At 35.8% G+C, this 25,379-nt stretch overlaps 1 protein-coding gene across 1 annotated transcript in view; it reads right to left on the bottom strand.

The window, feature by feature from the left end:
• Positions 1 to 25,379, bottom strand: part of LOC127957138 (adhesion G protein-coupled receptor L3) — a 91,409-nt gene that overhangs the window by 37,314 nt on the left and 28,716 nt on the right. Inside the window, exons 4-7 of the mRNA XM_052555569.1 lie at positions 20,825 to 20,934; positions 16,004 to 16,018; positions 11,885 to 12,691; positions 333 to 629 (exon numbers count right to left, since the gene is read on the bottom strand). Coding sequence (XP_052411529.1) covers positions 333 to 629; positions 11,885 to 12,691; positions 16,004 to 16,018; positions 20,825 to 20,934 — 1,229 coding nt within the window. The remainder of the gene's footprint in view (positions 1 to 332; positions 630 to 11,884; positions 12,692 to 16,003; positions 16,019 to 20,824; positions 20,935 to 25,379) is intronic.

Below are 25,379 nucleotides of genomic sequence, written 5' to 3'. Positions count from 1 at the left end.
TACTGTGAGAATTCCTATTGTTAAACATAATTATAAAGAATACTAATGATAAACACTGGGATGATAAATTAATTACGGGTTTGAATTACGAATTAATTCTTTCATTCATTTTATCAGGAGCTTTGTTGAACTGTTGAAGTGTATCAGATGTTTCCTAGGAGCGCAACACACACAAACACACAAACACACACACACACACACACACAAACACACACACACACACACACACACAGCTAAACCTAAGAGTTGATGTATTCAATACACATTAAACAAAATAAACCTCCGTGCACACACACTGCCCTTAATAATAGATGAATCTCTCTCTTACTAACCTATGGTGCCAGGTGGGCATGGTTGCTTAGCAAGCTGTCCCTGGTGTGTCCGTGGCCAGGAGATTTCAGCAGTGAGACGTGGGGTGCAATAGTCAACAGTGACTGGAGTCTGGAGGGATGGAGGTGACCGTGTCAGGGCTTCTGGGAGGATGTTGTTATGGCGGCGAGGCGGAGCCATGGTTGTTGTTGTCGTAGTAGTGAGGGAGGGGCGGAGCGTGCCCGTATATGGGCGTGGAGGAGTTGTGGAGCTGCGTACTGGAGGAAGTGCATCAGGAAGCAAGACTGAAGAAGGAGGATCTGCAAGAAAGAGAGAAAGATTTAACACTTACAATAGAAAATAACGTGAGGTGTCGCAATGCAATTTCAATTTAGATATCATAGCAAAAACTGATATCCGATTAAAACACTCCTTTATTAAAATATAGATAGATAGATAGATAGATAGATAGACAGATAGATTATATATACATTTTATTATTAATTAAAAAGCCATGTATCTGTCAATTATATAGCAATTAAAAATACTTCACTTATTTACATTTCACCTTCTCTTTTAACATTTTATTTTAATTTCAACAGCCGCTGTTTAAGCACGGACATTTGCACAAAAAGTACTGCTAAAAGAGAGACATCTTCAATCTCAGTCTCTCTCTCTCTCTCTCTCTCGGCATCTCTGCTGTTTCAGGGATGACTGGATGAGTCAGGTTTCTGGAGAGTGTTTGTGTGTGTAAATGTGTGTGTGTCTTTGTGCCCTGTGCAGCAGTTGGGAGTGTATGTTTTGACAGGCCCGATCCCTGAGTGCAAGGACTTCAGAGAGGCAAAGATAGATGATGTTTAAAAGTCATAACTCCCCAGTGGCATGCTCTGTTCTTGTCTGTCTGTCTCTCTCAAACACACAAGCACACACCTGAGGGCCTGAATCAGGCATATAGCAGTCAAATGCATATATGTACTATAGCTTTGTTTACTGATATAATGTGAGAAACAATCTGTGATGGAAGCTCAGGACTTTACATAACATCCCTTAAACCTGGGCTAGACTAAACTAAATGTGTGGATAGACACGTACTGGTGCACACACACAGAGCCAAAGAGCAAAACTAAAGCAATAGCTTCTCTCTCTCTCTCTCTCTGTTTCTTTCTGTCTCTTATTCCCTGTGTCTCTGTCTTGCCGTGTTTATTTGGAGATGTTCTTGTTGCTGCAGCAACTGCTGGAAAAACGGACAGAGCTCTGAAGAGGATATAAGACAAAAACAAGAGGAGAGAGATGCTACTTCTTTTCCATTTTCATGTTTGTCTGTGAATTGGCCATGGCGATGTACTTTAATAAAAAAGTATATATGAAAAGAATGCTGGAAAAAGATCCCACAAGGCTCTATTCTAGGACCGATGAAAATGTATTTTAACTGTAACTGAAACATATAGTTTGATATGTTTTCTGCCTATTTTACAGCCCTGTTCCACATGTAACCCATGCAGTTACCTTATACTTAACTGTACCTTCTTGGGTAAGAACACTACCCACCTAAACTAAAACTCAGTACTATTAGTACTCAGTACTGTTTGGACAAAATATATATATATTTTTTTTATTTTTTTTTTTTTTTTCTATTCAGTGTCGCATGATCCTCCAGAAATCATTCTAATATGCTGATTTGCTCCTCAAGAAACATCTTTGGTTTGGTTATTATCAATGTTGAAAACAGTTGTTCTTGTCAGGCTCATGGGGAACATCCTCGCAGTAATGCCTAAAATTGCAGACACGCCACTGACCCTGCTCTAATGGCTTTAGCCAATGATGTACTTGCATGCAGGTGCATAAATTATACCTGGAAATGTGCACTAACAAAACTGTGCAATCATAAGGCAGCGTGAGCCCTCGTTAGCAGTTCCGAATGAAATACAGTTCCTCTTTCTTAGACTATATCCCACCAGACAGCTCTGGCTTTTTATAGAGATGCACTGATCCAAATATCCCCTCGCATCTCCTCTCATCACTTTTCCTGCCCTCTTTTTCTCTTCTCCCTCTCTCTCCCGAACATCCCTCTGTGCAGCAAATCTGACTGTGATTTTAAAGGGCTGCTGAGTTAAATGAAAGCACTTCCTGTTTCTATTTCTGTAACTGTCTGTGTGAGGAGCTACTGAGGCAAGACTCAGAAAGCAGCAGAGCATTCTACACTGACTAATCGCTCACACACACACACACACACACACACACACACACTCACACACACACTCACAGACAGGCATGGCACCCTCCCTTCCTTTTTCAAACAGAAGCCATTAAATGACAAACCAGCCCTTTCATCCACCTTCCAAATCTCTCCATCACTCGCCGATGACCGCCTGTCTGCCATGCCCTCAATGTCTCGAGATTGTCATCTCCATGATACAGCCCACTCAGACACAATAGGGGAGATAGAGGGCAATGTGTGTGTTTTCCAACGGAAAGGGTGCTTTGATTGGCGGCTGATCAAAGGAAGCCTTCCATTCTCCGCCTTGATGGAAAGATGGCTGACTCACTCCTTGAGGGTAAAGGTCACTTATACTCTATTGCTCCAAACATTTTTAAAGGCAGCATGACTTCACAGTGGGCTTCCAGCACGGTCTGTTAAGCACATCTCTTCCTGTAGACTAACATGAAAGAGAAGGCGATATATAATCAGATGTCTATTTCCGATTGCTGGCTTGTTGGAAAACCGCTGTATGAAATTGGGTCATTTGATGTTTGGTCATTCTTTCAGGTGCGACCGGAATGAGTCTTTCGGGGATATTCAATGCACGGTGTCCTGTTAAATATGCCTCAGCCCACACAGAGACAGGAAACAATGTCACCTTGCTGATCAGGACCAATCAGAAGACAGCGTCATGGCAACTGCGCAGGGAATCAGTGATTGGTGCAAGTTTGAGCTGCTGTTTATGATTTAATTTAAAACGTGGTAAAACAAAGTTTAACATGGGTAGAGCGATCAAACAGTGTGTGTATAGCAGTAACATTTAAGTCAAACTTAAAATGCATGACTGTCTTTGCATATATAATAAAATATCATGTAAACTAATGTTTAAAACTTTGGGTTCACTAAGATTTTTTTATTTTATTATTATTATTACTTTTATTTAGGAAATGCACAATTGATCTAAAGTGACAGTAAAAAACAACACTTTCTGTTCACAAAAGAATATAAAAAATACTACTTTCCACAAAAATGTTTTCAACATTAATAGTACAGTAGGAAAAGTTTTTTGAGTGCCCAGTCAGGGGTGTTTCCTATATGTGACGCTCATATGTCATGAGGGTCAATATTTAAAAAAATAGATTTATACATAATATGAAAGCTGAATAAATAAGCTTTTCATTGATGTATGATTTGTTGTGATGGGGCAATATTTGACCAAGATACAACTATTTGAAAATCTGGATTCTGAGGGTGCAAAAATAAAAAATCTAAATATTGAGAAAATCACTTTTAAAGTTGTCCAAATGAAGTTCTTTGCAATGCATCTTACTAATCAAAAATTAAGTTTTAATATACTTACAGTAGGAAATATGCTAAATATCTTCATGCAACATGATCTTTACTTAATATCCTAAAGATATTTTGCATAACAGAAAAATCTATATTTTTGACTCATACAATGTATTTTTAGCTATTGATATAAATATACCCCAGGGACTTAAAGGGATACTCCACCCCTCAAATACAGTACACTTTATTTAATCCCATATTTAAATTGTAATAATATTTCCTAATATTACTGTTTTTATGGTATTTTGATTGAATAAATGCAGACTAAGTGAGCATGAGAGGCTTCTTTTAAAAAACACCTAAAAATCTTACCGCCCCCCGAAAACTTTTGAACAGTAGTGCATCTGTCACAAACTGTCTGTTTCCGATGATATAATATTGGATTATGTTGTTCAAAAATAGAATTAAATATCTGGGCACGAAATTATTTGCATGCATTCTGGTTGTTTAATGTGTCTAAACTGTCACCAATTTGTAAAAAGTAATTGTAAGAACGGCTCAGTGACATTCGTTTTCAGAAAAGGTCTAGAATCATTTGTATGCAAATGCCACTTGGTTTGATATTTTGTAAATAATGCAGTGACATTCACACATTTTTAAGTGTGACTACAGCATCCAAACACTCTCTGGGTCCACTGTTTAACAAAGAGTTATAGGTCCTAAAAAGAATGAGTTCAGAAACTAAAGAGAATTTATAATAATGAAGATGCAAAATATACATATAAAACACAAAGAGTGAGGAAACGTGAAAGCCCAGCCTCCTCTCCTCTTCCTTCTATTATGGTGAGACGCTCTAGGTCAGCAGTCTGTGTAAATGTGTGTGTGTGTGTGTGTGTGTGTGTGTTTGTGTGTGTGTGTGTGTGTGTGTGTGTGTGAGCAAGGTCCAAAATTAACACTTGCCAAACAGCAAACATGAGTAAAAATGTGTGTTGATACATAAACTGAACAACTCTCTCCCCACCAGTGTTTTTTTTTTAAGTTGCCAGCGCCCACCTGCTTTTTTGATCATTTTCACAAAACTTTAATGAATATCTGAACATGCAATATGTCAAAAGAAAGAACAGAGCTCTGCTTTTAAACAGACAAATAAAAAAAACAATTCTAGCTTCATGCATTCTTTTATTTTATTTTATAAGTTTCCTAAAAGACCATGTCTGGATCAGATTCAGACTGATGATCAAAACACAGATGGTGTCCTAAAACACTTCCTGGATCAACATTTCAGTCAGTATTTCATCCTATTTAATGATTGATGATCGCATTAGTTTACATAAATGTATGCATCTGCTTGCATACGCAATCGCTTGTTTCTGCTTCTTCTTCGCTGTGTTTCGATCCAGACATTCAGTAATCTATCAGAAGATGTGTAATAGCGCCTCCTACTGTATAACACTGGAAACACAGATTTTCTAAGGAACTAGAAATGAATTGGTTCTTTGCGAACAGTTTGTTCACTTCTTTTATGTCACTTTGTGGTCCCTGACATCCTGGTGTAAGATATTACATGCACAAAAATGTTCCAATAAAGCTATGTGTGGTTAATAATCATTGTTTTTATTTTGTTTTATTTGTAACAGTGTTTACTGTAATTTCATATTACCCAGTTTCGGTTTGTCGCAGTCATAATTCAGCTCATATAAAACATAATTTAGAAACCTTAATATGATTTTTATTTAAATCTCAGCTGAAAAAACATATATAATAAAATGCTATTTATTAAAAACAGCTCTCTTTCATTTGTGTGCTGAAAAAATTTCCTTACAGTCAATTCCCAGATATATTTGCAGTGTATTTTATTCATAACATTTTAATTATTCAGCTATTAAAGTAACTTACATCAGTCAAATCTTAAAACAATAGAAATATTCGCTTCAATGAGTCAGTGACTCACAATGTCCACATGAAACGCTTCTTGCTTCATTGAGTTATAAGAATTGCTCAGATTGATTCAGGAACAAATTCTTTAGACTTGTTTTGTGACTTATTCACTAAAAAGATCTGACTCAAAATGATGATTTACTGTCATCATTATAAAGAATCTAACCCTCACTGAAGTAAAGGATGTGAGCTATTCAAATCAATGCTATTCAAGTCCAGTGAAGAACATCATTCAATGTTTTTGTCCTCATTGGAAAATTCACAGTCAGAGGTTTATCTATAATGCTTTAAGCGATGGTTTCAGTCGTTTTGACTCAAGGTCCTCAATTGTCCACAGCAATATTCAAACATCCTGGATATGGATAAAGGATTTGTCATTCACAACTTCTACATAATATTTTTTAGAACTTGGCATGACTATAAAAATGTATTTTGTTGTAATAATTAATGGCAATGGAGTTATGAGATTTTATTAATTCACGTTTTTTTGTTGTTGTTGTTGTTTTCGAATCTAGAAATAACACTTTCGAATTTAGTTTCAAGGTTTTTCAAGATAATTGGAATTTTAGTTGTCTTATTTTTAATTCTTTTAAGTCATTTTAACTCCTCCTTGGAGGTTTGCTGAGGATCCCTGTTTGAGAACCACTAGCCTTAAGTTTTATTTTCCTTGCATTTCCATCAAAACAAAAATATGAGGAACAAAATAATGACGTGTCTTCACGTTTTTGTGACAGGTGCAGTATCATTTTGAGACAGACAACAGCTTGTGTGTACTGCTGTGACCGTGAGTGACTCATCAACATTTTACAAGGAAAAACAACTTTGTCCTACTATCATACTTGCAAGAAAATAATAATTAAATGACATATAGTTAACACTTTACTTACAATTATTCATGAGATCATACAATGCACTTTATGTGAGGCACAATTAATGCATTAAACTACTTTTATAATGCATCATATATAAACTGTAACCTAAATATCGGAAAAATACTTTCAAACATATTTTTACTTAATATGTAAAATACAGCTGCATTTGCATAATACATATTTATGGGACGGTAAATGTGTTCAGTTCTCCCACTATTTGCAGGTGAAGCATAAAGTAAATTTTCGACCCTGTGTGTGTGTTAATGTGAGATTGTTTGTGAACTCTGAAGTGTGTGCACACAAGTGAGAGTGTGAACATCACTCCATTACTGATTGATCTGTGTTAAACTCCCTGCTGGCAGATCCAGGTGCATTCGTATTCCTGCGGATCGGTTTAAATAAAGTTTTCCCTCTGTGCTGAGCTGTAATTGCCAATGGAGAGAGTTTTAACCGCATGTAAGACATTCTCTCATTTAATAAAAGCAGAGAACAGAAATCTTCACTACACTTAAGGAGCACGGAGGCTATTCCACTTAAACTATCTGCGGTGCAAATCCTAACATATTACATTAGCATCAGACTCTAAAGCAAACCTGGAGGAAGAGGATTCTGGGTAGGAGAGTGAGAGAGTTAGTCTGTTGAGAGTGCGTTTTAAAGTAAAGCAGATTAAACTGCTATCACCTCTGCAGTAAGACTTCAAGACGTGCTTAAGAGAGAGATGGTGAGTGTTACATGGGAAACACTTGTGTGCATGCTTTTTTATTTCCTCAGCGTGAACATGCATAACGGAGCAGAACTCCTTTAATTTCTATCAGCCTTTAAAGCATGTTTTTTTCTGAATATGGCTCATAGTGTGTGTCTGTGATCTTTGGATGTACTTTTGCACATGCAAAAGAAAAAAAATGGAAAAGATATAAAATAAATGGTGTAAATTATTTGCAAAGGCTATCTGTATTATTTTAGTACTATATTCTCAATGCAAGTCAAGATAATAATAATGCATGTTTACAATCTTATAAAGCTTACAAGCCACAATCCCCCATCTCTGGTCTGGATATATCGCAGTTATATGTTATATCCAACTCTCTTCTTCATCATGATGAGTTACTTCTATCATGATTAATAGAAAACGTACTCTAAATGTTTTTTTTTCTTCAACCTATTGATATTAAATTTGCATTTTCATTCAGCACGTCTGCCTTTTTTTTTATGCATTGTTCTGAACAGACAAATCGAATGTGAAAATTAAACTGAATTTTCATGCCGAACATCAGGCCTTAATAGCGCATCACCATGCAGAAGTGCTGTTCAAGTGCATTTTGTAGATGGTTATTCAGAAATATTCGCGGCAGCTAAAAAGATGCAGGTTTTGTGAAAGCGAAAGCTTGAATTTGCACCCAAGAGTGCCAATGAGAGACCTATTTAAAAGGAAAAGAAATCTAGAAGCATCAAGAGAAAGTCAAAGATACAACGAGGAAAGGAAAGCACATAACCGGGCAGATCTAATCTCTTTCAGTCATTTCATCTTCTCTCTTTACTGTTCCTGTAGATCTGAATCCAGCTGACCTGAATGACAGAGCTTTCACAAGCATTTCAACTCTTCCAAGAGAAACACACTTTGTTCAGGGACGTGCAGCACACATATAAGAAACTTAAACTATTTATAGTTGATGAAACAGTGTCAGCTATTAAAACTGCTGCACTCAATAAGATAAAACTCTGACTTACACATGGAAATTATAGTTCTCGTTTTATTTTGTTGTTGTTGTTGTTTTGTGCAGACTTAATACTAACTAGTAACACAATATTTGACTTTTTTCTTTTCTTCTGTAAATCTGTGGTGCTAATTATTTATTTTCAAATAGCATCAATATTTTGTCAAATATGTAGGTCAGGTAAATTTTGAATTATGAACCATTGGTTTAGTACAGATACGTTTTTGCATTCATTTTGCAGATCTTTTGCTTTTGCAAGGATTGGAACATTCTGGAAGTTTCTGTAACATTCTGGAATATTCAGTTATATTCTAGTGATTTCTGGAACATCCAAGTCATAAAAGAGAAATAGTTTTGACCAACTCACTTTTTTGACGACTGCTAATTGTTTATGTCAAACTGTTGTTGATAGTTCATATTATGCATGTCATTTTTATGCATGAGTAAAAACAGAGTAGCTTCAATAAATTGTCAAAAAAAACTTTTGTTTTCATAAGCACTGTTAAAGATACACAGAAAGTCTTGCAGTTTTCATATTCTGCATGTCAAACTTCATAAATAAATATTAAAAATAATAACCAAACAAACATTTTAGAAAAAAATTGTTTCATGGTTCAATTATTAAAAATACTAGCCATCAATACTAACTGATATTAAAAGTGGGGGGTTCAGCAGGTGTAAAGCATTTACATTTATTATAGTATTCTTTATTTCCCTCAAAATATCACAGAAACTGCAAAAGCTGCTATGAAAACATAGGAGATGAATATGCATTTTGCATCAAACAGAGCAAGACATTTAAGAAATACATTGAATAAAACAGTAAAATTGGAAAACTCAATATGGCTTCCTGCCATTCATTAAAAAGATGTAATCGTCTTAAAGGCGTTGCTTGCTCATTTTGTTTTGAATGCGCATAAGCTGGGCAATTTTGACTGATTTAAGCACAGTGTTTTTTTTTTTTGTTTTGTTTTTTCAAACTGACATACAGTATGTTATCAAAATGGCACTTCGTTTTTGACATTTCAGTCTTTTCCCTTTCCAGTGTATTGGAGGTGTACTTAAAAAAAAAATGGCTGCCCTGGGGCATTGACACAATGACTACATAATGATCCAACACGCTACAAAAGAGACATATAATAATATAGTTACTACTGTAGTAACAATAACTCTTGTAACTGTTGTATTTGGGGGGGGGGGGGTCTATGGGTATGACAGCAACAGTTTATAAGAGCGTCTGTGTTTGTGGCAACAAACCAATTATAAGGGTCAAACGAAATTGAACCACTAAGGTTATTGGTCACACTTTATTCTAAGGTCCAATTCTCACTCTTAACTCCTAACTAGGACTTTTGCATCAATGAACTGCAAATTTGCCGTGTAGTTGTTAAGTTTAGATATGGAGTTGGATTAAGGATCTAAAATATGCTAGGTGTTAATATGTGCTTTATAACTACTGATAAACACCAAATGTGCTTGCTATTTAAAAGTGAGGATTGGTCTAATAAAGTGTTACCAAAACAAAAGAAACATTTTAAATAATAGTGTCTTCACTATTATGTTTGTCTTTATGTTTTTGATGTTTCTAATTTGTTGATGTCTTGCATTTTTGAATTGAAACACAAAGAACATTTTGACAGAAAGTAGAAATCCTGATCTCTTCTTTAAGCAAAAAAATAGTTGTTAATTAATTAAGAATTGTGGCGTTAAATTTGGCCCCGAGCCTCTATTTCTAGAACATTCTCTCCTCTGCTGTGCTTGACAAAATGTTGTTGTTTTTCTGTCTTTCTCTTAAATAGCTGCCGTGCTGACAAAATGAATAACTAATTAAACCAAGATAACATTTAATTAAGCGCTGAACTACACAAATAGCAATATTCTCTTTGATATACAGCGTCTGTTCTGCATTAGCTTAGGTGGCTAACGACTCGAGCTTTACAAGATCTTTGATGTGGAATATGTTAATAAAGAAAATGCTCGTTAACAAACACCTACATATATTTACACCTTTTATTTTTTTTAAGTTGTTTACACCTTTAGAGATTTGTTTCGAAATTGAAGTACTAGATTCTGCATGAGTCAGTGCGTGGGTTTCAGAAATTTATATAAATTTAGAGCTGAAATGTGTATTAGCTGTATTTAGGATTTGCTTGAGCTGTTCTGTAATAAACTGACAGTGCATGTGAGAATCTAATCGCAATTTATTAAGCAAATCTCATACAATATGCTTCATTCAGACCCAGTTAAAAGCAAAGAGATAGACTATGCCCTGCTCAAGCGGACTAAAATTGCAATACAATACAGCTCTCAATATGAAGAAGGAATAAAATAAACTGAAAAACAACCTGACTAATGTCCTGCAATACCTATACAATAACATTCCCTGAAAATGTAAGTCTGGGGGAAATCCTGAAGGTCTCTTTTATCACTGGCCTGAACAATTGTACGAGTGAGTGAAAATGACAGAGCTTTCCAACTCTGCCAGTTTAGTTCTTCAAAGCAGATTTGTGACTGACAATCCCAGAGTAGCACAATACTTGTAAAATAAATTTAACTGTTGGGGAGCTATGAATTTCACACCCCTGACAGCACACATTTAAAGGGACAGTCACCCATAAAAGACAATTCTGTCTTTATTTGCTCACCCAAACCAAAAATATCAATCCTTCTGCTATATTCCAAGTCTTCTTGTTTGATGAACAGACCAGTCTTTCAACCATTATTCACTGATTCACTGACAGTCTTCCCCAAATGAATCAGTCTGTTTGATGAACAAATCACTCAGTCTGGACTTTGAACTGGATTGAATTGTTCTCTAAAAAGAAACTGCATCGTTTTTTAACTGATCTTGTTCACAAAATCAGTTCTGGAGGGGAATATTATAGTACAACGAGTATAAAAACCTACATTTTGATCTGATCCTGTTCCACAAAAACTACTGTAGAACTTACACACACACTATGGATGGACTACTTTCATCATTGTTTTAGTTGATCTTTTTAATTAATTTAGTAAATATGTGGGGTTCACACATAGATTAAATCATCCCGAGATTGCTTGGAGTGCTCAAACAAATGAGCTCAAACACCTAAGATCAAAAATACTTTCAGAAATGTAAAAGTGTTTTTAACTCTTTCCCCACCATTGAGTGTTTTCACTGTTATACAGTAGGGGGCGCTGTTACACATCTTCTGATAGAGTACTGAACGTCTAGCTCAAAACACAGTGAAGAAGAAGAAGCAGAAACAAGTGATTGTGTTCAAAATGTAGTTTTTTTTTTACGAAACTTAGCAACGTTCAAGTTTTGATTAAGAAAAAATAAAGCTTGAAGCTAGAATAAAATGTTTTGTTGCTGTTGTCGTTTAAAGCAGAGGCTCTGTTCTTTCATTTGACATTCTGCATGTTCAGATTTCATATTCAACAAAATATTTGCGAGGCCATGAACATTCTGTAAAAATGATCAAAAAGTTCATTCTAATTAAATGCAACATTGTGTCTCAGTTATCAGTGGTTTTAAACTTATGTGTGGCACAAATGAGTTGAAATCAAAGGGAACTCACCAAAGCCCATTCTGTTGTCATTGTTCCCGAAGTCTAGAGAATATATGACAACATGGTAGTTGTTCCACACGTACAGCAAATTGTCTCGAGGGTTGTAGTCCACAGCTGCGATGTACTGGTATGAATTTGGGAAAGAAATGCTGAGGTGTGTTTCCCGGCTCTTCTCGGTGTTGTACATGTAGTCAATTTTATTCCCCAACGCTTCATTATCATCATCTTCATAAACGCTCTTCACTACATACAGAATTCCGCAGATCATAAAGGCATTGGAGGCGGTTCGCTTATCGTATGACGTATCCCATGATCCCTCCACTCGGAGCGTGTAAGGGTTCAGCTGACTGACAACAATTCGTCCGTTGTTCTGTTCAGTGGCGTAAATGACCCACAGTCCGTTTTCATCCACTGCCAGATCGATGTCAGTTTTCCCACCCCAGCGATACGGCGAGGTGTCGTGGTAATTAGCATTAGCGATAATCGCCTCGCCGCTCTTGATACGAGTTCTCAGGTCGAATTTAACAATGTTGCGTGTACGTTCCTTGTTGAAGAACAGCGCACCGTCGTACACCACAAAGCCTGTGCCGTCCACACGATGGGGCAGTCTGTATGTCGTGGTAGGACGACCCGCAATAAAGTCCTCCTTGGATGTATACTCGGTCAGCGTATCTGTGCGGTAAGGTGTCCAGGGCATATAGTAGATCTTGTTGGATGACTGTAGCGGGTCTTTACACCATGAACCAGATTGGTGGTCCGACTCAAAGAGGTGCTCAGTCTGATACACACCTCTCAATACACCTGGACAGAGAAAGACTGAAAGAGCAAGAGAGCGAGCGAGTGAGTCAGTCATACTTAAATGCATTTTTTAATCACATTAACACATAACATGGATTTCACACATGCAATGGTCTACTGTACTCTCGTTTATGATGAGCGTGTTTTTCATTTGTGAATTAAAATTGATTTTGAGGACACAAAGTTAAACAATGTCCTGCACTGTTAAAAATATTACGTAAAATATACGGTAAAAAAACGGCAGCTGTGGTTGCTAGAATTATACCGTAAAAAATACGGTAAAACCGTTTTTTGGTTTAACGGTTTTATACCGTAAAAAATACAGTTACACTGTTGTAGCTTTAACGGTTTTACTTTATATTTACATTTTAATACCATAATTCAACTGATATAATATTAATATACGAACTTATTGAAGCACTGAAATCTGTTTTGTACCTTTGTATTACACATGCAACCACCAAAAGCAGGTGGTGATAAGAGAGTCACGTGGTGAAACAAAGGCCATCACGAGCAGCTTTTAAATAATAAAACAAATAGAAGGTGCACGGTGTCATTCACACAAGCACTAAACACCATCATGGTGAGACTCATTAAACTGAAATATGCAATAAACATTAATTTAACAACATTTTATGTAACATACAAACCTAATAAACATAAAAGATGAGAAAAAATTAAGATGAAACATAGTGATTACAAAGAAAAAACATTAAATTCAAACAAAATTTGAAATGCAACGCAGAGAATTCTGGGAACGTAAGTTTACGGTTTTTCCCTGTAAAGTTTACAGGAAATTACCGTTAACCAGTAAACAGGTTTTTACTGTAGCATTTTCACAGTTTTTACCGTTAAAACCACAGTCATTTTTTTACAGTATGATTTAATGAAGAAAAAGCATGATAATAGAATGAAATTATTGCATATAAATCCTTAGCCCTAGAAAGTAGTTTTCTTCAATTTTTGTTCATTGGTTATCGAACTTGAAAAACTTTGTCATGTGGTGCAACCAAACAATTAATGCAGTGCAACTAACATGCAGAAATACGAAAACAACAACAACAACAAAAAACAGTCCCTCATGATTTTATCAAGGCAAGTATGTTTCTTGAAATGTCAGACGATTTTACCTTAGCTCAGATGTAAAATGTCGTGGTGCGACTCTTCTAAAATGTATTTATATGTACGAATGAATAATTCATGATAATTGTAAAGATTTCAAGTGTTGATGGACTTTACACAGTTACTGAACTGAACTGAATCAAGTGAACTGAACAATGAATGTTTAATGCTGTCTTTTTAGAGCTGCTTTACAGAAGAGTTTAATTACGTCTGCATCATCATTTTCCTGTTTATCACCATTAAGCTTCTGTATAAAACACTGTATAAAAGTTTAAAAAATGAAGATATATTAAGATATATCAAAGGCATGGAAAAAATATATTATTTTTTACAGTATTTACATCAAATGATAATTTTTATAATAATTATCATCGGACTGAAATAGAGAGTGAATACTAAAAACTTTGGCATGTGTGTTTTAAACTAGATTTTTCCTTTTCTTTATTATGAATACTCTTGTATGTCACCGATCCATGTAACACACTAACATCTGCAATGGTCTACAACCAAATTTATCAGAAAGCTACAAGCTTTGTGCCTGAGAGAGAGAGAGAGAGAGAGAGAGAGAGAGAGAGAGAGATCTATTAAATCATATCTGATGACTAGTAACCCGATTTGTACTGTAGTTCATGACTCCTGCAGAATCCCTCAGGAGTTTCTGAAAATCCGCTCACCGACTTCTCTAACCCTGAGGAAATTTCACACAGTGCGAACAAACGTTTATGTGGGGGGGCGCTTAAGAATCATCACCCTATTATTCCTGGTACATTAAATGTGAAGACGAAAATCATCATCTGTTAAGCTTTATGCAAATCAACCTTAATTTGTCCTCCAGAATTACAGCTTGCAGTAATACTAACATCCTCTTCTGTGAACTTACCCACAATATACTGCTGGCAAAAATAGCAACAGTATTTTCTAACCCTGGGAACATTTTCTGGGGGTAATTCAAATCACATTTTGAAGTACTGTGAAAAATCAATGAGCAATAAACACAGTTGAGACTGGATTAAAACCAGGGTTAGCCACCAGCAGACCAGGCTTTCATGCGTATCTTATAAATGTACAGTCTTGTGAATAAACCCTCTGTGTGTGTGTGTTTGTGTGAACGTCTAATGTTTTCACTCTCTTTGATTTATAATGATACTCCACTTACACAGTCACAGAGGATGCCTGCCATATATCGCCCTTTCCCACCATTCGGTTCCCAGAATGAGGGACATCCTCTTGGGAAGTGTGGTTGGTATTTTAACTTAACTTTAACTGGATGTTTTTTCCCTTTTATTGATTAAGATGCATTCATTTTGCACAATATGTACCAATCCAGGAACTTATATTGGCCTTTAATAAACTCAAAGGCATTATTTTTTTATATATATATATATATTTTTTACTTGTGACTGTCAAATGTATTTTTTTGCAACCTAATTTCTGCATGCATATTCAAGTATTCAATTCAAGTTCATTTTTACATTGCTTATCTTTGCAAAGCAGCATTACAGAAAGAGTTTCAAACATTACAATCAAGAAGCCAGCAGTGAATGTGTCAAGGCAAAAAAAGGTATTGGAAAAAAAACCTTGAGAGGCTCCTAAGTACACAGTAAAATTACTATTTTTTTCTGTTATTATCAGTTTAAAATGTGCTTTGTAATATGCATGTTATTCTGTTCCAAATCAAGGCGACCTGACATTAAATGCTTTTAATTTCACTTAATTTGAGTGTTCTCGCCATTTGATTAACCTGATAACTGTTCATGCATCATCTCTAGCTTAGCAAAAAGTTATTATGTTAAGGTCAGACATTCTGGATTCACCCCAGGGCTTTTAATACTGGCTAGCTCACCCAAAAATAAAAATTCTGCCATTAATAACTTGCCCTCGTGTCCCTTTAACATTAGTTTCCCAAAGCCACGTTTGTGGTCAGTACTATTGGCTGCTTAAGTTTTAAACAGCAGCAACACCTCACTGTTCACCTGATACATGGTAAGCCACCAGATACACTGAGAGAGATCAAGAGAGAGGAGACAGAGAGAAATAGAGGTCTAATTCAGGGAGTACAGTCTTGGTCTGAGATCAAGTTTCTCCTCCGCATTCCTAATATAAACCATTAAGAGCTACTGATCGCCAATCTGTCATTAGTATCAAATAACACCATAACAGCCTGACAGTGAATTACACACATAAATTACATTAAAGTAATGGACTTACCTCTCTGTTCCACTTCTGCATTCACAAAAGGGTGGAAGAAGAAGAAGAAGAGAGAGAGAGAAACAACAGATTAATGATGCAATATTAAATAGTTCATAGTAATTCAATTCCATATGCATGTAATGCATGTTGTATCTTAACACAATCTTGCGAAAGTAGTAAAATGGGCTTCATTTTTATTCTAGAAATCCCATTAACAAATATAGTGTGTCCATGTGATATTAGCCTGTTTACCTGAAAAATTAATGCATAAAAAGAAACTAGAGAGAGAATTTGTTTCACCAAATTTTCTGACTTAATCAGACATAACGTGAAGTTATTATTTATACATTTATTTCATATAATATTATTTCATATAATTAGGGGCAGGACTATTTGATTGTCTGACCAATGAAAAAAAGGGGGGAGTGGTTTATAAAGTTTGAAAACAACTAGCATTTTTGCAATTCTGCTTGTGACACTATTTTTATCTACAGTATCAATCTTTGCATATTTATATTTACATACACTTTTAATTTGGAATCTTTTATATACTTTTCATCTTCAACTTCAACATTTCTCTAATAACATTTACATTTCTTGTAAATTATTGTAATCGTGCAATGATAATAAGAGCTTGATGTTTTAAAAATTACAGTCTAGACAGTTGCAACAATTTATGTGTCTGTGTGTGTTCTTCTCTATGAAATATGCATGAGGATGAACTGTTAATGCATCACTCAATAAATAAACCTCCACACAAGCGAGAGACTGTGTGTGAGTATGTGAATGAGCTTCCAGGAGATCTGGTTTAGAAGTAATTATGTCTCCAACACACACACACTTAGTCGAGTTTCAGTCACATTGTAAAAGGATCAATATCAGATAGTCATTGGCTGTCAGTGTGAATGAATAAAAAAGTGCCTAAACAGACAGGATGCGTCGAGACCTGCTGGGAGGTTACAATTTCCTCTACTCGTACCCTATCCATCACAAATAACTGACAGGCCGATGTGGATGATGTAACAGAGATTTCTGCTGTATGTTTACCAGAATCACAATGAAACTGAGGTAGTGACAAATTGTTTGTTCTGTAGTGTGACAAAGCGGATTATCAAAAAGAAAAAATAATGTATTTCATGGTTGCATCCGCCTTTTGTTGATTGGATGGAGGCAGATTTCAATGTGAGCTTGCAGCCAATTGTGAGTAAGGGGCGGGGTTTAAGCCGACTATATGAGGTCCAATATACACCACCAGAAAGAAATACGTAATTTTCCTGGAAGATTGACATTTTGATTAAAGAATCAAGAAAAGAAGAAGAACTTAAAAGGTAATTGTGCACAGAAAGATCAGTAACATGCATTTAGAAAACAGAAACAGAACTGATTGTTTTTAAACAGGTTTCCAAAACACTCCCAGTCTGTCATTGGTCAGTCAGACAGATATTCACGCTATTATTGGTTGAGCCAAATTTGCTATTCTGGGCTGGCAGAGAAGCTCAAACACTAAGAGCAATGGCAATGTTATTTCACATACTTCTGCACTACTGAATGATATTTTGTATGAATAATGTGAGTAGTGCAAGAACAACGAAATGTAGCACAACACAAGAGAAAGGACTAAACACGCTAAAGCTAATAGTATTACATCATGCCCATTTTAAAAGTGCACACTCTTAAGTACATGAGGGCAGTTCAATACGATAACTATAACTAAAACTTTTTAATAATCTTTCTTAGTCTATGAGAAATAACTGCAGCGAGCGCTTATAATAAACATGAATGAACATGATAAAAATCAATGTTCAATGTTGTTTTGGATCAATGTTTCGTTTTTGACTTACTTTGTGTGAATAAACAGTTGAAACGCTATTGAAACTATCTACTTTTGAATTCCACAGAAAAAAAAAAAGCTGTATGGTTTTGGAATGACATGACTTTTCATGACTTTTCGCTTAACATAAATAAGACGGCTTACAGGGATGCAAGATTCTTAGGCCGTAACTTAAAACTTCTTTATTCCTTCCATAAAGACAGTAGTTAATCTAACAGATCTAAGGAGCGGGTAGAGTGTCTACATGAGGTGGAGGTTTTTGAGCGGGTAGGTAAAACAGACGTCCCATATTCAGGCCAAAGCAGAAAGGTTGACTGGAGTTCTGCCAACTCCTCCATCACAGGGGAGAAGAGAAAGCCAGAAAAACCTCAAGAAAACATTTGGAACATTTTCCCAAGGGTTTTTCTAAGACTGAAGTAATTAAATTACCTGCCTGTGTGTGTGTGAGACTGTTTGTGTGCAAGTCCGTATGTATGATGGACCTCCCCACTAATTAGTAGGCTTGTGGACAAAATGCTTTAGGCTTTTTGCTTGACCAGATGGTCACAAACACTTATGAGCACTCACACTTTGCAATCCTTATATGCAGGACGATGTAAGGTCAAAAGGTCAAAAAGAACTGTGTGTGCATCCTTCCTGTGTGTCCTTAGTGTCACTTAGCTCTGTGCAAGAAATTCCACCGTGTCTCTGCTATTCCAAGTGTGTGTGTGTGAGACAAAGTGTGTAAGTGTATTCAGGCTTTTCCTGCTGCCAGTGCCGCAGTCATATGATACTGATTTATCATCACCGTTGATATGGTCAGCCCAGACTGGAACACCAACCCCACAGAAACCGTGAGAACTTGAAACCACATCGCTCTGCCCTCGGATGATTGACAGGCTCTTTCCTGTGAGTCATGGCATGGGACGAGGTCAGATAAATGCAACAGAAATACATTCATATGTACTGTATTTTTCTGTCAAGTACGAGTTCATATTTGGTGACAGAACTGACAGTGACACAGTGGATAAAAACCAGAACTAATGGAGTCATTGTTATGGTCTTGAGGCTCTGATATGGAAGGCGGACGGGGCCAAAAGTCTTTAAACAGAACTTGTGAAAGTAGACTTTTAGCATGCACTGTTTGTTTGCATTAATGCAATAATAATAAATAATGTGTATTTGAGACTATATTTGCATATGAGACTCTATGGTACATTAATATATACATAATCAAACATCAGACGTCATGTTTATTCATGAAGGACGTTGTAATGGTACCCTGGTATGCATGCATGCAAACATCAGATGTTATATTTGTTCACGAGGCATGATAAAGCATCAATACATTGTGTGTGATGTCAGTCTTATGTCAGTTTTAGTTGTTTAGTTCAACGTTCTTTCTCTGGTAGAAAAGTCTTAATTTACATTGTAACATTAATTAATTTATTCAAGCATAGTAGATATCAGTAAAGCAATGATGCAATAAACTGTGGATGTGGGTAAATCAAGATGTAAATCTGGGCGCGTGCTAAGAGACTTGTTAAAATTCATTGTCTTAACACTAAGTAAAACTATGCGTCTTTACACGTACTGAAGAAACGCAGTTGTGTGGATGTGGGATGTCATGTGGATGTCTACATATATGTAACATGTTCAGAATTGCAGCTGTAATGAAAACAAATTTCACATGTTGAGTTTAAAGAATTTTGGCCCTGTCCACCTTCCATATTTTATGAGTACATGTGAGTGCATTTGTTTTTCTTTACTTGTGAGAGCCAAATTTCAGAAAATATGCACATCTTGAATGTTCAAGCTCTAATTAAATTATTTCAAACTGCAGATACAGTAAATCACTTACAAAGTACAGAGGGCCAGGCCAAAAAAGTACAGCCACACTACCTTAATATTATATGTGTTGGCATGTGAATCGTGTACTGGCCATCTGGCTGAAGTTATATCCAATATTTCAACCTGCTTGTTATGACGCCTTAACCTCATTAAAGCCAGTAAACCTGCTAAATATCACACTACAGTATATGTGCAATGATACCAGAAAGAGACATGATGTAACAATCTGTAAAGCAATGTTTACAGGAATCACAACAGAATTACATCATAAGGTGCAACTTTTCATCCCAGGAAAGTATTTCCACCACAAAAAGGATAATTCAAATAATAAACAGACTTTTACTGAATAATTCATGTAGAAAATGCATCTTCTCTTCACATTCCAAGTTATTCTATTACCACAATTTCTGCTATAAAAACTAAATAAAGATAAATAATTTCTGAGGTATTCAACATTATGCAACTAAAGTTGTCAATAGAGATTTAAATTGGAAAAATAGTTTGCAACAACCTCAAGCTTCTGGTTTTTTTTACAGTTTTCATCCATTTTATCACTCACCAATTAGAAAATATTTTTAAAAGAAAGTTTTTGTTTTCAATACAAGTGGCATACAATGGAAGTAAATGTGATCAATTTGTTAAAAGTATGTTAAAATACTCACTTTGATCCAAATGTACTGTATAGCCACAAGGTATAAATAATGTCATAAAAAAACTTAAAACCTAAAACAACCATAAAAATGCTAAAAATGACTTTATAGGTCACATAATACACACATGAAGAATAAATGCAGGTGCTTTCATTGAATTATAAGCTTTTGCTTCTATTGTAGGTTCCTCGCTGTAACCTCGAGGACAAATCCAAATTATTTTTTAGGTAATCAACACTATGCCACAAATGCTATCCTTGTATTAAACCCAGAATATTCCTTTAAGTCTGACGCATTCATAGATCTCTTACAAATAATAGCACACCTTTTCTCAGCAAGCCGCACGATTTGAGAAATAATTCATGTGTATAGCCTGTAGCACGAAGCAATAAGTTATGCACCGAAGTTTAATACTTAAAGTTAGAGATTTGTTCAAATCCCTAAGTATGAGAAATACTAATAATGATGCTGTGCAAAGCTTAATCTAAATCTATGTGTGTGTGTGTGTGTGTGTGAGAGAGAACTTACTGTATGGCACACATTCGTACTGAACTTCAAGGTATTTGAACGTTCCAGGACACGGGTCAGGAAAAACATCAGGACCAGCAATGACCGCACACTGAGTTCGGTTGTTACACCTGAGAGAGAAAAGAGAGAGCAATATATATATATATGCAGACAGACAGAGCAAGGCTATTTGTTCAGTTCATTCTATATCAATCTGACTTTAGGTATATGAACTGTATGCACTTGTTCAATATGTATGATAAAAGTTAAATGAGCCCTAAAAATACCATTTTCATCAAATGAAAGAAAAAAGACACTTTTACTCAACGATCTCAATGAAGCTGAAAGACTCAAAATGTGGGCTCCCCAAAGAGCCCAGAAACACATGCTGTTGTTAAAAGTAACTTTATACATGTAGGGCTGAAAATACAGCGCAGAATGAATTCAGGCACAGAAAAAGCAGAGGAAAATACAGTTTTGACACATGCACACATATACCGATGACCACTACATGACATAGCTGTCATATTTCATGATTATTACACTCTATAGAAAAACGAATACACACAAAACACAACTGACACATGTATAAACACACACAAGAATCTTAAAGCACAGTTATATCTCCCTTAACGAGTAACCATGGAAAACTTCCAGTCTCACTTAAAATACACACACACACACACTTTTTAAGTTTCCAAGCTTAGCTTGACGAAATCATTATACGACGGACTCAAGTGTGTGTGCATGGTTTGCATCTTACTCTTCAAGCTGTCAAACTGTGGAATATTGAAAGGATTGGTTTCTAGGCATTTGTGTATAAGTATAGATGCAGGTTTGTTAAGTGTGTGTGTGTGTGTGTGTGGGTCCTAATTGCTGTGCTGAGTGAGTGTGACAGTCATACTCCCAGAATGCTGTGGGGCATCTCTGGTTTCCGGGCGACAGCTCTTTTGTGGCAGTGTGCAATACTCAGATATGACCTAATTTAGGAGAAGCGAAGAGGAGATTCTTTTATATTTTCCTTTAACACTAAAGTTTTGCATGCACAAAACCCCCATTAGCCTCCTCAATGCCCCCACCTATGACAAATGTGTGTTTAAGATTTCAGTTCACAGTTGTTGATGATGAGACAGGTTTGTAGTGAGGAGATGACTGAATGAACTGGGGCATTGCATGTCAAATGAATAAATCAGCATCATCCAGATCGACAGAGACACTGGCCTTGAAAAACATCACCTGATTGAGATATCCGAAGGTTTCTAATAGTATGTGTGTGAACAATAGTTTCCAATTTCACTTGCAAACACACAGGATATCATTTTTAGTAATCATTTGATGATATAAGTTCTATAAGGGCAGGTATTTTTTATAGTTATGAGCGTCCTTGTAGCTCAACAATGGAGAATGATGCATAGCAATGTCAAGATGATGGACTCGATTGTTGTCACTGACAGCAATAAATACATATCTGTGATCAATTCAAAAACCATCTGCATTGAGAAATAACTCCACATTGTCCCACTTTGAATCAATAATTGAATAAAGATGTAAAATGTCAATGACAGAAAGTTAAAATATACATCTATATCTTATATGCATCTGCATGAATATAAGATATAGATGTACATTCCAAGCAGAGAAATCTACAAATGCATATATATATATATATACATATATATATATATATATATATATATATATATATATATATATATATATATATATATATATATTTTTTTTTTTTTTTTTTTTTTTTTTTGTAAATAACACAAAACTTTAATTTAGATGTAATTGGTTATTAAAGGAAAATACCACAATGTCCTGGTCATATTTGACTCTAAATTTTAAAGAAATAATATGAAATTATATATTATATAAACAAATATATGCAACATTATATTTATTTAATTAATGACATTATTGGCATGACATTTAAGCACATTCACCTCCAACTTTTCTTTCTGTAATGTGAAAAAAAATGCTATTTTATTACTGTAATACTGTAATCAAACACCTCGTGTATGGACAGAATAATGTTTTTATTCAAATCTGCATAATGCTTTATATACTAATTCAATGCAAAATCTACTGCGATAAACTGTATACGTACAATTGTACTTTACTAAAATACTTTGCAACTGAAAAAGTAGCTTTTTTATTATTATTAATATTTTTTTGCAATGTGGTAATAAGAATGTTTTTTTCACACTACAGAATAATGGAATATGATATTAGATGACATTTTTAACAAAAGCAACACTATTTCCACATACAATGTTACATGATCATTAATTTCAGAAAATCTAATCTCCAGACCAATCACAGGCTTTCTCTCGTTTTCATTTCTGGAACTGTTCAGCATGCAGCATGTGAAATCAGTTCGATTCTCTCCGCTCTGAATTGCATCAGACCTGCTGGTTGAAATCTCTTTGTGTAATATATTATGTCTGCCAATAGATCTTGGATAAGGGGCTCCCAAACAATCACCTTCCAATTACCTCCACTCATTGATTAGAGCATTAGCCTGCCATGGCATACACACACATACACACACACACACACACACTCCGTGAATACATTAGCCCAAACTGAGTGAGATGTAAAGGTCAGACAAAATGAGAGAGAGCGAGAGCCGGAGATGAGGTGGAGAATGATAAATGATGTGTGATTCCAGCCACAGCTTCTATAAAAAGCAGCCGAGCAGGATCGAGAAGAGAGAAAAAAAGCTAAATCTTTTTATTGTCTTCCGTTGCATGGAACCTTTCCTAATTCCTCGATGGGAATTACACACCGCTACAGTCTGAGCACATTAGCAGTGAGGAGTTATAGAAAACGAAAAATCTATCTCTCATGTGTTGAGGAAAGCGGCTTGCCAGTGTGTAAACATCTAAATCGAGTCTCAGAAGAGAATGTGAGCATGTGTTACAGGTGTATGTGCATGTGTGTATTAAAGAGTACCCATATATGGTCATTTCCTATGGAGGGATTTTTGGGTCAAATTATAAACAAAAAGTCTAAAACTAAAAGTCTTAAACCAAAACTAAAAATCTAAATTTGAAACTTAAAGTCCAAGTCGAAAATTTATTTGGTATTTAGGATTGGGCATTTGGTATTTAGGATAGGGCATTTTGTATTTAGGATTGGGCATTTTCTATTTAGGGTTGGGCATTTGGTCATTTAGCCATTTAGGATTTAGGATTGGGCATTTGGGGATTTAGGATTGGGAATTTGGTATTTAGGATTGGGAATTTGGTATTTAGGATTGGGCATTTAATCATTTAGCCATTTAGGATTGAGGATTGGGGATTTAGGATTGGGCATTTGAGGATTGAGGATTGGGGAGTGTATGCAAATTAGGAGGCGTGGCCCAAATACTGGAGGCTGGGTTTGAAATGGCTGGTGCGCAGAGGCACCTTATGGACAGCAGAGGGAGCTCCCAGTGCTAAGGAACACACTGTAATGAAACCAAACGGAGCAAGTGAGCGGCTTGAGCGAGGACTGTGTGATAACTTCAACTTAATGACAGCTTTGTAACATTTGTGGCCTCAAACACAAAGTCACCAGTGAAAGGAGTGCTATCGTTCTGACGACGAAAAAGCAGCAGACAGACAGTGCAGCAGGTAAGATGCTAACATTAGCTACTAGTTATATAAGCTGATATTGCTAACATGCTTTAATAGGGTATTATTATATTGGGACATGCTGCCTTCTTTTTTAAACTGCGCTTAACCCCTCTGACATTAGTAGATACACTCCTTTCACATTGCCACTAGATGGTCTTGTTTACGTTTTTTTCTTTTTTTTTTTTTTTTTGCTATATAGTATTTTATTAAGATTGTAAGAGAAAAGAAATTAGGCTTGTTCGACTTGAACCGGCGCTGCACACTGCAAGACCGATCGGTTTATGACATCAAAGTACTGCGAGAGCGATTCAAAAGCATAAGGGGCGTCTACTCTCTTTGATGTCATATGTCGTGTGTGTATGTATGTATGTGTGTATATGTATATATAACACAACTCATAAAAAAAAAAAAAAAAAAAAAACAAGGTTATGTATATATAACACAACTCATAAAAAAAAAAAAAAAAAAAAACAAGGTTAGGAAACAGTAAAGGCAGCATGAAGGCCAGTGACGATGTAACAGCAGGGTTTTTGTGCAGTGTAGACATCACTTGCAGTCCGTGCCCAACCACTGACTAGAGGGGACTGTTGAACCGTTAAGGCCATGTTTCAGTAACTTTTCTTATAACAATATATAACCCAACCACTGACTTGTCATGATTCTTGCAGATGTTTCACCTGGACATGAAGGACCACTTGTTGTCACAGCTTGACAAGTCAGTGGTTGGGTTATATATTGTTATAAGAAAAGTTACTGAAACATGGCCTTAACGGTTCAACAGTCCCCTCTAGTTCTTTGGTCCTGTTTGACTTCAGGTGAGTAGCACAACACTAAACTATAGTGTTAGCTGTGATGGTTAAACCTTTCCACACAAGACAATATGTTAGTGACCCAATGGCACGGACTGCAAGTGACTAGCAGAATATCAGCTGGAAGCAGCAAAGTCACCACAT

This window comes from Carassius gibelio, chromosome A1 (genome assembly GCF_023724105.1).
Source record: "Carassius gibelio isolate Cgi1373 ecotype wild population from Czech Republic chromosome A1, carGib1.2-hapl.c, whole genome shotgun sequence".
Classification (NCBI taxonomy): domain Eukaryota; kingdom Metazoa; phylum Chordata; class Actinopteri; order Cypriniformes; family Cyprinidae; genus Carassius; species Carassius gibelio.
Note: the sequence above shows the minus strand (reverse complement) of the source record. Positions and strands in the feature narration are given on the sequence as shown.